Source organism: Delphinus delphis, chromosome 5 (genome assembly GCF_949987515.2).
Source record: "Delphinus delphis chromosome 5, mDelDel1.2, whole genome shotgun sequence".
Taxonomy (NCBI): domain Eukaryota; kingdom Metazoa; phylum Chordata; class Mammalia; order Artiodactyla; family Delphinidae; genus Delphinus; species Delphinus delphis.
This window is the reverse complement of record NC_082687.1, coordinates 129,176,930-129,192,916: the sequence shown is the minus strand read 5'-3', so window position 1 is coordinate 129,192,916 and position 15,987 is coordinate 129,176,930. Positions and strand designations below refer to the sequence as shown.

The 15,987-nt window shown below is 31.4% G+C and overlaps 1 protein-coding gene across 2 annotated transcripts in view; it reads right to left on the bottom strand.

Annotated features, from left to right (window-relative positions):
* Nucleotides 1-15,987, bottom strand: part of PCDH10 (protocadherin 10) — a 40,951-nt gene that overhangs the window by 18,324 nt on the left and 6,640 nt on the right. For both annotated transcript variants that reach the window (XM_069540703.1, XM_060012989.1), the window contains one exon: nt 8,465-8,770. In XM_069540703.1, coding sequence (XP_069396804.1) covers nt 8,465-8,770 — 306 coding nt within the window. The remainder of the gene's footprint in view (nt 1-8,464; nt 8,771-15,987) is intronic.

Sequence of the window (15,987 nt, the reverse complement as noted above, 5' to 3'; positions counted from 1 at the left end):
CATTTTAGTTAAACTCAAATATATTGCATTAGTTCATTTATTCAAACTATATAAATTTTAAAAACCAGAAAAATTAATCTTTGGTTAGAGCCCAGGACAGTGGTAACACTTTGGGTGGTAGTAACTGAAAGGGAACAGAATGGTGGACTTTTTGAGATACTAGTAATGTTTTGGCTACTGAACACAGTACCCAGTTAGTGTGGTCACTGATTACACAGGTGTGCTCCTTTTGTGAAAATTTCTTGAGTTATACGTTTGTGATTTTTGTACTTGTCTATATGCATACTGTACATTAATCAGAAGTTTTAAAATAAAAGTGCGTTGCTATCAACAAACCTTATTTTAATCATGAATCAAATTAATTGTAAATGTAAATAATAGTTATGAGAAAATTATGGAAATTTGAACAACAGCCAATCAACGATAGCAAGAAAATTTTTTTAGGAGGAATATTATTCCTGTGGTTATGTTCAACTTTATCTTTAATAAATATGCTGAAATATTAATGAATTAAACAGTAGGGTTTCTGGGTTTGCTTTAAAAATATGAAAGAAGAGGAAGTGTATTAGGTTTTGGATGAAACAAATTTGTCAAGAATTGATAATTGTTTAAGTGGAGAGTTTAGTAAACTATTCTCTTTTTTGAATAAGCTTGAAATTATCCATCATTTAAAAAATGTTTAAAAATATAACTTAGTAGAATGTATGTGCTGTACATAACATCATTCCCTATTCCCATTGTTCTTACCAAAAAGATTGAGGTAATTCAAGAATCAATATATATTCACCAAAACAGATCTAGATTTCATGACCTCCAATGTAATCATCTGATGAATAATTATATGGCAAGTAAACCTTAAAACCACACTACTAGTGACTAGCAAGGGGATTGGTTCTGGCATCAGATTTATTAATAGTGAAAGAAAAAGGTACAATTATTTTATACTAATTTTACAGGTCAGTTTCAAGGTTTTCTATATATTTTTTTAAGAATAAAATGATAGCAACTGTCAAACTATAATTTTAACTCTCCTATCTATGGACCTATTACTCCTACCACCATTTTGATTAAACCTACATGTGAAGTATTATATTTTAAACACACCATCAGGTGTACATCATCAAGACAACTTATTACATTTACTTTATCTACTGTTGCCATTTTTGACTCAGAACTTTTTACCAATATGTTGCCCTTTGAGACAAAGCCCAGTGATGTTTAGTTAGGTATGAGAGAAGCTTTCTGCCCTGGCTATTTCTTTATCCAGGGTGATTCAAAATTTAACCCAGGAAATATATGTTTGATATTGATTTTATTTATGTATTACTTCTCGGCTTAGGACTTTTATATTTTTCCAAACACTTATTTTGACAAAAACATTTACAGATATGCTTTTTATGGAATAACGTAGTAATTATCCAATTTTCAGCTGAAACATAGTTATTGGCATAAATATGAACCTTGGAACACTTGATGACAAACTAATGTCAATTTTCCAGTTTGTGTAAAATATACAATTAAATATCCAACACAAGTAATATTAGAATCTTGTGTAGGATTCCAGCTAACACCAACATTAAAAGAGAAAAAAAAGCCCTACTGATTACAACATTTTTACAAGCAGTAAAAATAATGTCTTCCTCATAATACAGAGATCTATTTCCTCTACAGTGTCATGGTTAATTTTATTATATTATGCAATATGAACTCATCCTCAAAAAGTACAACCAGGACCCCAAAAAATAAAGGAACAACCAAAATTGATTGTATCACTTATCTGTTTCTCAAAAAGCACCATATTATCATGTTAACAGCTTCCGATAATGAAATAGCCGTTAGTTAAATAAATTTACTCTTATGTTAAGCATAATCTCTGTCTGTTCTTTCTCTGGTAATTGATAGATATAATTAAAAATTAAACTAAATTAAAAACATAATGCTTCTCTATGGGTTGCAAATATGCACAACTCTATCCATACAACAGAATCATTAAAATAGAACACAGAAAATATATTTATAATCACTTGTTGAACTCAATGATTTAAAAACTCTTTCATAATTTAGACAACACTTAAGAGGACAGGTTATAAAAATTTTATTGAAATAAATTTCACATATAATCTTTTCAATCCCTACAGTTAAAAGAAATGAATCTCTAGGAAAAAGAATATGGTTAAGTGCCTAGACATAATGTATAATGTCATATACTATATCAATTAAAAAATCAGAAATAAAATCCTGATTTTTATCTGTAAATTTTCCAGCTTACAATTTGTTTTTATCCATGTCCTTTTGTATGTAATTATATTTTGGGGTTCAATCTTTCAAATCTTCTATACTGTCCCCACCTAAACTGATGTAGTTAATTAGAAATCACTAACACAGTAATTAGGGAGTCTTATTAGACCTAGATATAAAACTTCCAAGATTTTTATTATAATTTAGGAAACATTAAATGGACTCATATTATGCTGAGTTTAGTCCTGATTCAGTAGTATTATTTAATCTTGAACAATGAACCTTATAGTCCAAAACAGTTTCCAAGCTATATTGTCTAAATGATACTAATTCCTATTAAAAGGATTTCAGAAGACTCAGACTCACTCAAAAAAAGTCTGGCACGTTGAGTATTGAACAATGTTTAATAATATTTATAAGCAATTGCATTTGTATATTCCAGACTTATTTACAATATCTTTATAATTTGATGCATTTAAATTTTGACCCAAAATCTTCAGTATGATGAGGCAGGAAAAATTCCCAAGTAGATATTCCTTTTCACTGAATAATTCTATTTATATTTTAATTGATAATCTTCCTTTTTTAGGCTCACATGATGCACAAATGCTTATATGGATTTACTTCCAATGTGCAAAATAAGAAAGAGAATGAAAATGGTCTGTAATATAAAATGAGGTATATAAATATATTAATGTGCTAAATGTTGATTCAATAAAATGCAAAGTGTGCACAAAATAAACTGCTTTATGTAGATGAAGAATCATTTACTAAGCAGTGTAAAACACTGAAAAAGATATAAATTACTTTGACCAATTGTCTTCTCTATATGACCTTAAATGTTTTAACCATGTATCCATGAACTCAAAAATGTAATTAATAACATGTAAATAAATAACTCCTACCTGGGAACTAAATAAGAAATATAAGTGACCATAATGAAGAAAATGTATATATGTATATACATTAGCTTTATAAAAATGTGAAGGATGAGAGCTAAAGTATGAAAGCTTTATTAGTAAATAAAACATGTAAAAGATTGTTTTACAGACCTGGTAAGAAAGGGGGGCAATTAATATTCTAAGAGTGTTAAGAAATTAAAAAAAAATTTAATTCCCCCTTAGAATATGAGGTAAGACCCTTGAAAAAATCAAAAGAAGTTTAAAATCTTAAAGTACTGAAAAACACCATCATATTTCACAAAACATCTTGGTTAGGTGTATTTCAATATTTTGAATGAGTTCAATATCTATCTTCCCTCATAAAATCTTGTAGGTACTATCTAGAGAGAAATACAACTAATTTAAAACATGTTTTTTTAATTGGAAGAAAAGAAGAGAGTTTGCCTAGAGATATCAAAAGCTGTGTGTAGATGTGTGTGTAAAGTAAAGTATGATGACAGTATTAAAGAAAGTTTGGGTGCTTTAAAAACACTCATTCGTCCATTAATTCATTTTCTATCACATAATTATTTTGCGTTTATAATATGCATGGCTGGGTAATGAGTCTAAATATGCCAAGGGAGTATTGGATATTAACTAGTTTCAATGCACCCAAAGGCACACATTTTAAATGATATGTGATAAGTCACAGAGAAGCACTGCTGTCTGAATAAGTAAAACACAAATTGCCTACAGAAATTGCCAGATGTATAGATGTAAAATGAACAGTTCTGTTTCATATCTGCACCTCAGAAAGATTTTTATAGCTTTCATTTAAATCCTATTAGTTGAGGCAGACCATTGCTCAACAACTAAAGGAGAAGAAACAAGATAGTCTTATGATATCTCATTTATCTAGAGTATACAAAGGTTCCAGTCAGCTGCTGCACCATTTAACTGGAGTAATCCCATAAATTGTGAATAGATTACCATTTTTCAAAGAAGTGAAATATTGTAAAATTCAGTGAACATTTAATTCTAACAGTAGATATATGGAGAATATGAACTGGGATCAGGTTTTTTCTGATCCTGAGTTGTCATTTGTTTCTTGCTCACAGAGTTGATGTGAGTAAACTATTTTGATTACGAGAGATTAATTCATAATTACAGAATAAAAGAATTTAATGGAAAAATAGAAATACTGGTGTGATTCAAAAACCAGAGATTTGTCACAAAGAGATAAACTAAAAAAGTAAGAAAATTAGTTAGACTCACAAATCTAGAGGTATTCTTATAAAGACAAGTGAGAGAACAAAAATCTCAGAAATAGGATATTATTAAAAAAAAAAGTAGCACAACTTGGAGAAAAAGTGAACAGAAACAAACATATCTATTAAAAAGGAAAAATTACTGAAAAAGACGTCCATTCATTTAGTAACATATGGACCTAACAGACAAAAATGTCAAAAGGCCACCTATAAAAATACTTTCTGTGGAATTTAATATTTGATAAAGTGATGCTATGCTTATGACATTAGAGGAATATACGAATTCCAGAGAAAACACTACACAGGGGTACAGAAGTATGAGGGTAATCTGTACCAGTAAGAAAAGTCATTTTATTTTGAATACTGTATATGCTCCTATATATATTTCATAATTCGTTTGACTTCAACAAATTATGAAAACTTAGAGGGCCGACTAAGATAATGAAGGAATTGGAAGACGTGTGACTCAACAAAACACACTCTACGACTTCAAAAAAGTAAAAACTTGAAGTGTTAGGTAGAAATAATATAGATGCCAAAAAGAATGTTCCTAAAATGAGGGTTACTGAAAAGAAGTCAAAGTGTCAGCAGCATTTTAAATGCAATGTTTCAAAGTTCTGACATCTTTTCTTACGTTATGATATGTATGAGTTGGGTTGAAATTTCAAAAGGGCTCAAAAGTAGGCAAAAACAAAGTTAGGTCAGGAGACAGCTGCTTTTTTGACACACCTGGACTAGTCTAAATGTTGTATGCTATGAAAGCAGAATCAATTGTAACACTTTTCAATAAATGGTTTCCTACAGTCCTATGATTGTAGAAAATTTCATGGATTTAGGATTTAAAAATCATGATGTCCATGTAGGTTTTTTTCACTTTATTCAATATAATTTATTATTGTATGACCTTTTAAACAAATGAAAGAAAGATTTCACACATACATTTTAGATGAAATTTCATTGGCCATTTATCTTATGATTGTTTTCAATTCTTAGGGAATGACTAAGTTTTTGACAAGAAATCAACAGGTTTCCAAATAACAAATCCTCATACCTTTAGTACTGTATTGTTTAGGCGGATTTAAACTGAAAGATATGCTTGTTTCCAGACAAAAATAATCTGAAGAGATAATGTTCAAAATGTGAAACCAAAATCATAAGCAAGAATGATTACAAAAATAATATTAAACATGTTGTTTTAACTTTTGGGCTTTTCTAAATTACATTAATGCTATAACTTTTACCAGTTATAGTCTTGAACTTGAATTATTTTTATGATCTTTATTTTTTCAGACTATCTAGATGTTTTATGTAAAACTTACTGTGTCAGTTGAAAGACTCAGCAATTTTAAATAACATGTCAGTAATTTTAAAGAAATTCTTGAATCCTGTATGAAAAATATAACTAGTTTTAAACTCCAGAGAATATTTTTATTTCATTTTAGTAAGTGTTGAAAACAATTATTGATTTTTATTAAGACAAAGTATTTTCATATTTTTTATTGCTTTAATAAAAATTAAAGCTAAGCTAAAATTTATTAACATTTTAAGATAAATCTAAACACTATATTTTGACAATATGACCATGTTTAAATTTATTTCCTCCATCTTTCAGTGTATCCCTTTGGTCCTTATCAGAGTATTAGCAATATACAACATTATGACAAAAATAAGAGGAGGCATGCTTGTAAAGAGCTCATGACTAATGAGACAAGGTTTAAGAGATATGCTGAAAATTTCTCCTGATTAAAAAAATAAGTTCCATTTCATTAAATGCATTATGTATAGTCTTCATGGATCTTTTCTTATACATTAAAAAAAGAAGAAATATAATTGTATATAGGTATTTTTTTAGAAACACAAAGTACATTGTTTTTAATGTGCATACATGCACTTTTGTGTAAAAGTTGTTTTCTTACAATTTTTAAGTTTAACTTTAGCAATCAGAGGTGTAGAAATGGAAAGTTCTTGGGTGTAGACAATGATCTCATTTGTATTATTAAGCGTATCACCATTTCCCTGTCATCATTTTATAAATGACAGTGGTAGCCTGATTAGGCTTTTGTTAGGGCTTTACAAAAATAACTAAATATACAGTTACTTTTCTTAACATCAAAATGTTCATTATGTTCATTAAAAAACAAAATGCATGTTTAGCAAAAGAAAAACTGCTTCCTCAATAATTATTTAAACATTCTGATTTTAAATAAAGGTAATTAGTGCTAATTTTTAGCTTCTTTAATTACATAAGGGACGTGCTTTTCAATTTAGAAGATGAGAATATTTCCATTCCTGATGATAAATGATACACGTATTAACAACTACCACCATGTGAATTTGGGGGGCAAAATTGTCAGGAATGGAGGGTTTTGGTTTAGCTTATACAGTTAGATTAACCATAAAATTGACTATGCCTATTAAATCAGAGCTAGGAAGTAATTTTAAAGATAACTGTGTGAGACTAAGATGACATTAAACACTAGAAGTTAAAAAAAAATTCAGACATGATTAAAGTTATATGAAGAACTGAGGAGAGTATAAGTAAAAACAACAAAATGCTATTTTTCTGCTTCTTTTTCATCCCGTCCACACTTTATCCCAAACCCTAAATTTTGAGCAGTATGAGCTGAGCTGGCTAAAACAGAAGACGGAAATTGTTATTCAAAATTAATTAATTATAATACACATCGGGAATAATATGCAAACAAATCTTAATTTTCTTGGTAAAATAATAGATGCGTTCTTTGATTTCTAGCAGCACATATATCTGATAACACATTTTATAATCCCTGAAATCAGGGATCTAAATGAAATACTAGATTATTAAAACGTAGAGAAATTTGCGTTAAAATATATGTAGCATTAATATTTTTATCAACAAAAATTGTTACCATGATTCTTAAAATTAAACAGAAAAACTAGTCAGTAGAGAAAAGACATTTGTAGATGTTCAAAATTTCAGTTCTGTAATGTAAGTGAAATTTCCTCAAGGTTGGTACTCACTAAGAGTTAGAGGTTGAACTGATTTTTCACTATATTTGATGTAGATTTACCAGTTAATATATGCTAACAGGAAATATTTGTATTTGTTTAGAAATACAAATTTGAATTACTCTGAATCATATGCCCTTTGAATTTTTACCTTGAAATTATTGATAATGTACTTCTATAATGTATATTATTACTTTAAGTGAAACACTACTGAGAATATATTGTGTAAAATTTGGAAAAGCTTGGTTTTTGATAATAAGTAAAACTTTAAATCCAGAAAGAATGAATAAAATTTTAAATCCAGAATTTAGTTTGAGGGGCAAAGACTGAATCATAGTCCTTATTTATTAAAATTTGATTTTTAGGCTACTTTAATAAATATATGCTAAAGAATCTCAAAGCATTGTTGTTTTTCAGAGTGGTTGTATAAAGTTATCCACTTCAAGACTATGGTCCCAATATCGAAAGAGCTGACTACAATTATCAATGTCTCAATGTTAGAAGAAGCTACTATTTTAAATAAATGAATAATATTGCTGTGTTGATATGCTTTCATCGTGTAGTTCCTCTGATTCGGATAAGCAACGTGTATCCATGCCAACATATTACTAAATCACGTAGAATGATCAAACTGATGGCTGCAATGATTTCTGAATTTAGCCTGTGTTTAATGTCATTGTGGGAAAAGGATGATTAAGTGATAATGCTGGTAAGCAATAAGAAAACGAGATCTCTCAGTGACTTAACTGTGAAGAGATGTTTTTCCACCTTAAGCCCTTCAAAACACATGGAAATCAAGTCAGCAGGTGAGCAGTATTCAAAGGAAATAGGAAGATCATTTGAAAAATGTTTTCAACAACATCAAAAGTTATCCTTGATTGTAGCCAACCACCATGTCCTAACCCAGGAATTTGTCTTCTTGTTAAGTATATCCATTTTTCGATTGTAAAGTGCTGTCTGCATCCAAGAGTCACTTTTATCCTTGTTTCTGAAAACAACCTGAACTCTATTTTTACTAAGAAGAATGGCATGTTGAACTTTATTTCCTGAAAGGGAATACTTTGCTACAGCCTTTTACGGAATACTTACTCAAATATGGTGGTTTGTAAGGCGCTCGTGTATTAGACAGCAGTCCATCCAGCTCTTTCCTCTCCAGGGTGCTGTGAAGGGCCTTCTCTTTGCCGAAGGTGGAGAAGGACCTCTCCGACCCAGGCTGGGCTTCTGGAGTTTCAAACACTTCAGTGTCTGGAACAGAGTCCATGCCAGGAACATGCAGATTGCTACGATAATCAGCAGCCTGGCGTCCATCAGAAGGGACAAATGAAGGCATCCAGCACCGATCTGAGTGGCCCAGGGCTTTACATTCCTCGGTGCAGTTGGAGAAGAGATCCATACCTGCGAGCAGAAAACACAGAAGCTATGGAGGGATCCTTCACCAACATGACCAGCTACTTAGAAGTGAAAAGTTGCAGGCAGCATAAAGAGCAATGGGTGAAGGTATCTTGACAAATTTTTCTTGTTTTAACCTGACAGGAGCCAAAAATCGCTTTACATTATTTTATAAAGGGTAAGACTCTTGGCAAAGAGGCCTCTGAGGTAGATGTTTCTAAACTACTCAGGATATCGGGGGGGGGGGGGAAATGTTGGCTATAAATTATTTAAATAACTAGAAAATAGTGAGAATGAATATTTTAAAAAATCTGTCGTGAAGTTCATAACAGAGAAAAAAACGAAGTGGAAAACCTTCGTTATCCATAATCTCTAATGATGTTAAGTCATCTGATATTTTTTTTCTTAGAGACAAAAAGGGAAGAAATATGGGAAGTACTAGTGATGACATTTAGATTATAAAATCTGGACATGAAATAAAAAGTGAAATTCAACAGAAACATGGCATACATACTGATACATCAGTAAATAACAAGAATAAAATAAGATTACGTGACCGGCCAAGAGCATGCTTTCTTAGGTTCCTAGAAAATGACTTCCTAAAAGTTATTTTTCAGTGACACTCTCGTAGTCCATATTACTACAAACCACTTATCATTTACCACCTTAGACAAGCCCAGAACAAATGACTGTAATTAGTGAAACCAAGGTAACAAGTGCAATGTGAGTCAGCTGCAGACGCTATTGACAAATACTTTATTACTTGTTCTATATTGGAAAACACTTGTCCTAGACAACACAGAGCTGTTTGCTTACTAATCCTAGATAGAATACCAAGATTTCAAACGACATCTTCAAGTTTCATTGTCTCCCATAGATTGACAAGAATATTAAACACGTTATTTATCAAGAAATCTCACTCACTTTCTTAAGAAAACATAACAATTTGGGGGCACTATAGAATACCATTTGTTATTCATTTTGATAACTAGCAGTAGGTGAAAAAATAAGTACATAAACAAAATCACATTTTAACATGTTTCTAAACAGAGCAACGCATTTATTAAATATGTTTAAAAACAGGATCAATTTGAAATAACCAAAGTGTGATTAGTCCGTACGTCAGAAACTCTCAAATGCATGAAATGCCTGGTGTGGAAAAACTAGGGATTATTTTTTTGACCAACAGAGTAATATTTATGTCATGAACACACTTGATTTTTTTCTTTAAATGTTATGAGTGATTTGAGCTCTTGAACAAGTTTTAGTTTGCAAATTCCTAACGGTATTCTACTAGTACTAATTTACTTTTTTGTGTATATATTTTAACATCTCTCTATATCATAAAAAGAAATCAATTTTTCACAATTATTAACCCTCCAGATTATCCTCAAGTATTTTGGAGTTAAGAACAGCTAATTACATGTATTATGTTTTAAGAAATAACACCAAGCTTCTTATCATATATTAATCTCACTTTATAATGACTTTTTTATTTTAAATTAAACTATGTATAATGCTAAGTCTGACTTCAAGTCTAACATTCCATTGATAATTGATGCATAAGCCTGGAAGTAAATTACTGATCAGTGAACTGTTGAGGAACGTAAACATGAGCTGAAGCCAAGATAAGGAATCAGACTAAGAACAGCATGTAAAACATGTCAATTTTTCTGTAGACACCAGGGAAGTTCAGTTATCCTACGCCTGTAAGGAGATAGGTATTTAAAAAAAAAAGAGAGAAAGGGAAGGAGAATATCCCTGATGCACACTGACATACGAGCTAGGTAGAAGTTAGAGAACCAGAGACATCTCTTTTTGAGGCACTGTACTCTAAATGCTCCCTATTTATAGTGTGATAAGGAATAAAAGGCCTTTTTGATAGGTGGAACTACCATTAATAGTAAATTATGAGCAATTATATATTTTAAAAATAAATTCATGTCATTAAATTTGAAGTTGATGGAAAAAATTCAAATTTTAAGACAGAATTGTTTTATTGGATCCTGATAAAGATGGGTACTAATGTAAAATTTGATGTTAATACAGTTTTTCATCACATAACTGATCAAACCCTTTCAAATATTTCTCATGAGACCATTAACAATCTTTCACATCTGTTTGAGCACTGTACCCAAGTATTCTTATAATTTTGAAAATGATAATCACAGAGAAAAATTTTAATAATCTAGTCTCTCAACATTATCATTAAGATGTTTGCCTATGTTAGAGGGTACTTTTAGTAGAATTTGTTTTTATGGGTAGTTTATATTCAGTTGTGCCCATTTTCTTCTCTCGAAGTATATGTTTTTCTGCCTCTTTGACTTATTAGAGGCTAGTTAAAATTCCCTTAGATGATGAAGTAAAGTTCTCATGAATTGAGAACCTGTAAAACAAAACATATCATGTGCATAACAAGAAAAGTGAGGAATATGATAAAGTTTTCTGTTGGAAGAACACTGTTACTTGCCTGAAAGGGGAACACTTGTAAATAATGTTCTTAATAAATTTATGAGCACTCCTTTTGAAGTGGGGTCCCCATAGTGATAACACAGCTTTATATAACTACAAGGAAAGGGAATATGGCACACATTCTGCCTGTAGATGTTTCACCAGTTTTACTGATAAAACAAGTACACTAATTTCTCATGAGGAAAATATCAGGCACAGAAACAATTTTTTAAAATCATATAAATAGTATATCAATCAATTTCAAATGAGTTTTAGAAACATTCAGTGAAAATGTTTTTTTTCATTTGTCTTAGATATATAGTTTGAGAACCAAATACATCTTGCCCATTTACTGGTCCTCACCTTAGGGAGCCATTGACTAAAATTATTTTTAAATTATTTTATCTTTTTTCATATATCACTAATCCCATTAAATAAATAAATATATATATATATATTTTTTTTTGCGGTATGCGTGCCTCTCACTGTTGTGGCCTCTCCTGTTGCGGAGCACAGGCTCTGGACGCACAGGCTTAGCGGCCGTGGCTCACGGGCCCAGCCGCTCAGCGGCATGTGGGATCCTCCTGGACCAGGGCACGAACCCATGTCCCCTGCATCGGCAGGCGGACTCTCAACCACTGTGCCACCAGGGAAGCCTAAATATATTATTTTAATGACCAGATAAGCAGAGGTATATTTAAGTTTTGTGGTGGTAAATGACTGCACAAAGGACAGGAATGTCAGTTATTTCAGTACATGGGACATTTAAAAATGCATACCTTTCACATTGCTTTCGGAATATTTTAACAGCTCAAACTGAAGTCCCAAGAGAAAATAAGTTTAACTTCTTTTTTTTTTTCTTCTTGTTCAAATGCCCTTACTTTAGAACCTGTGGGATTTGTATAGCAGACAAATACAGGCCAAGCCTGAGTTTGAAGTTCTGGTAATTCCTAAGAAGCATTTCAACATACATATTTTATTTACAATTTCTTATCCTATTTATTTATTTTTTTCCACTTCTCAGAAATGTCTGTTCTGCAAGGCATGACAGCTGAAGTGATAGACTGCCTGTTATGCAAAGATATATTCAGACAAATTTTAAAATACATCTTTTTTAACTAGCAAGTAACTTGATCCCTTACAGCCAGAGGCAGTGATATTACCACTGAGAACAAACTGATTCCAAAAAGGTATCTGTATTCAATTTGTGCTGTTTTCTGATGAATGTAATACTATAAAATTACATGCTCATTTCTCTCTCACGTACCAAGCCTTCAGAAAATATGTGGGGTTTTTTTCCAAAATATGATAAATAATTTAAAAAATCAACAGTCAAGTTTTGGAGGAAATTTCAAGTCTTCCTTTAATTATTTAACACTGGAGAAATTACAGATATCAACTCTAACCGTAAAAATTGCTATAAGTTTTAGGAAAATTTGATTTGAGAGCAGAGATTTAACAACATAATTCACCCATGAAAAAAATCAGAACATGCACATCAAAATTTTCTCCTTACTTATCTTTCAAAATGTTTATATTTTTCTCTGTTTTCTCTTAACATTGGTCTTATATTTTTTCCAATTGTAAATGTCTCCTCATTATCAAGTTGTAGCTCACATTTTCACCAGAAACCTTAACAGAAAGTTTTTGCTTATTCAGGCAATGGTATGAATTCACTTTATTTATAAAGCCAGAAACTAATTGCCATTATCTAAATTCTTATTGGAGTCAGGAAAGGGGAATTTGTATTTTATGACAAAACAAGAATTCTCTTATTGACATTGTAGTAGTGCAGTGGCTTAATGCATTTCATGATATACTTTTATCTACTAGTATGAAAATACCAATAATACGAATCACTTAATTTTTTAAATTTATAGCCAAGTTTTGACCATGTGTCATGTATAAATCTCATGATAATTAGGTAAGAAATTGACACATTTAGAAGCTAAGTTCCCTTTATAGCTAAAAGAAAAATTTACAAGAAGGGAAATTTGAAAATTTTCAGGTAAATATAACAAGTAACATTAACTGAATCATCACTTACTAGCATTTTCTTCTTCAATACATATTTCAAGAAGGCACAATTATTAAAAATAAATTCATAATTAATCCTAGTATGTACATGGTAAGTATTTAATAAATGGAAAAAAATTTCTCACAATTAAATAGATTGCCTTAGATCTACCTCCAATAATATTAAAATGTTTAAGAATATACAACTAAAAATGTTGTATCAGTATTTAAATTAGACAAAAGTTCTATCTTTTAATCTAATGGTATTATAAAATTGAAAATATATTGGTTTTAAATTCATTTTATTGTTTTTTTTTTTTTTTTTTTTTGCTATTTAAGCTGTGATTAATCAGTTTCTCCCCTTGTGATGGTTTATGTAAGCGTTTACCACATCTCCTTGGACTTCTGCCATATCTAACCAATACATCAATACTGCACTGAAAAAAACGGAAAGCACCTTGACAAGGCTATAGAAAGTAAGTGCCACAGAGCAGTGGTCAAGCCGAAGAATTTCACACATGGAGCCAGGTGCAGTGGAAAACTGAAAAAGCTTATGTGATTCTCTGTGCAGCTGCCTCCGTGTTTAAAGCCCTTCTATGAACAAGATTGGTGACTGCAAATGGCTTAGAAAGGAGAAAAGCAAGGGGGGGAGGGAGGAGAAAGAACAAAAAGGAAAACTATTCATAGAAGAATAAATAGAAGGAATATCCAAATAAATAAATACAAGCTAATGTTAACATAGAAAAAGAAAGTGGGAATAAATAAAAACTTAGGAAGTTTAAACAGGTGAAGCACTAAGCTAAACAGTGTATATAATGTAATATGAAATGAGGTACAAACTAAAGAATTCAGAATCTATTTCTTTTCAGTGCTGTTTTTCCTTGATAGTCTAACTTTCCCCCTTTATAACCTAGCTCAGTGGGATCTGCTTATTAGCACAAAAGTTTTTCATATTCTAAACCTGGAAATGTATGTGCTATGAAGAATATTCTCTAAATATTGCAAAATTGGAAGACCATCAATACTTGGTTTTAGAAGGTAATAAAACAGATGTACTTATTTACCTGAAATAGGCTTAACTTTTTGGAAATACTGTAGCTACTTGGTGTAAAGTTTATAGTACACAACAAAGAATGGACAGGAAAAAGTCATTAACATCTTAATTCTCTGCATTTAGGGTTTCATACTTTACAAGGTAAACACTTCAAAATCATTTTTACAATAAAATTAGACATATTAAATCTGACTTAAATTCAGCACACGAAGGTATAATTACTTCTTAATACGAGTGTGTTATTACAATTTAAAACAGCTATCATTGTGCCCAGTATGTGGTGGTAGCTCTATAACTGCTAATGAAGTAGATTGTTAATTCTGTAATACTTTTACATGTTTAAGAACTTAAAGATAGAAAAAAGAATTTGCCATTTTGATAAGAAAAACTGCCTGCTTTTAAATATGTTTTCCATACACAATTTAGCATTTAAAATTTCCTTTTAATGTTTTGACATCTCAAATAATTTAAAAGAAACATTAGCGAAATGGCAACATTGAGCACCTGTGAAATGAAAGAGCTAGTGGGAAGGCGCACTGATAAGAATGTATTCCCATCCATGTTCCAAATTTAACACTTTTTGCAGATGTTTATTCATTTCTCTTTTTTCGGTTAAGTTATTATGGCTCATTATGTCTGAGGGGACTAAACTAATTGAAATGTTCATTGAGGTTGGAGTGCTACAGAAAAAAACCCAAAAAACTAAAAAAACAAAGTAGGGGGGAGTGGGAAAGGAATAAAGTGCACCCAAGGAACCATGCAGCAGTGGATACTCTTTTTTTTGTTTTTAATATTAAGCATTTTGTTTCCAAAGTTTTAAAAGGCAGACTATTAAATTAGAAACTCTGAAAAAGGAATAGGAATGAGCAATTCTAAACATATACCTTTTAAAAGATAACAATAAATCATATGTCATATATAGGCCAAAAATGAAAGGGACTTTGTACTCAAATATAAACTTCTGGCAAGATCTGGTTTGTTGTCAGGTTCCCAGACACTAAATAGATGCTCTGTTCACTTAGCGTGAAGGCCCGCAAGGGGCAGGGACCTCCGGGAATTCTTGGCAGTTCTCAAGTCTCATTAGGTCTGCATATTAATGACTTGCAGCAATATAAAGAGACCCTTGAGCAGTCTTTTTTTCCCCTCCTCCTGCCTGCGTTTCCCAAGGCTAAGGCAGCCTCAGACACGGCACACATAAGCCAAGTGAGAGGCTTGCAGCCACCACTGCTGCCAGGCGACCGTGGGGCTGATACTGCCCTTTGGCACACTGCGTCAGCACCGTTCAGAGGCCCAGGGAGCGTGTTAAGGAATGGGTGCTCTCGAGGATCAATGGTACCTTGAAAATGAGAACCCTATCACCCTACACTTAATCACTAACCAAAATAAAGCTCAAAGCTCAAGTGAATGAAGTTGGACCTTGAGACAGTCCAGTGATGGGCGTCTTAGAAGTTATAAAAGTTAGCTTGCCTTTGCCTTTCTTTATGTGTCAGATAAACACAAAACTCAACTGAAAAAGCAAAAGCAAAAAAAAAAAAAATCAACAAGCACCCTTCATAGTTGAAATGCAAATTAAGTGGAAAGAAAACCCAAACCTTGTGAAATTGTTTTCATTATTTTAAGGTACATATTTTATTTCTTTTAAGTGTTTTCTTTAATTATTAGTAGTTAGAGTTATCAGGATCCTATAAAACTTAAAGGGTAA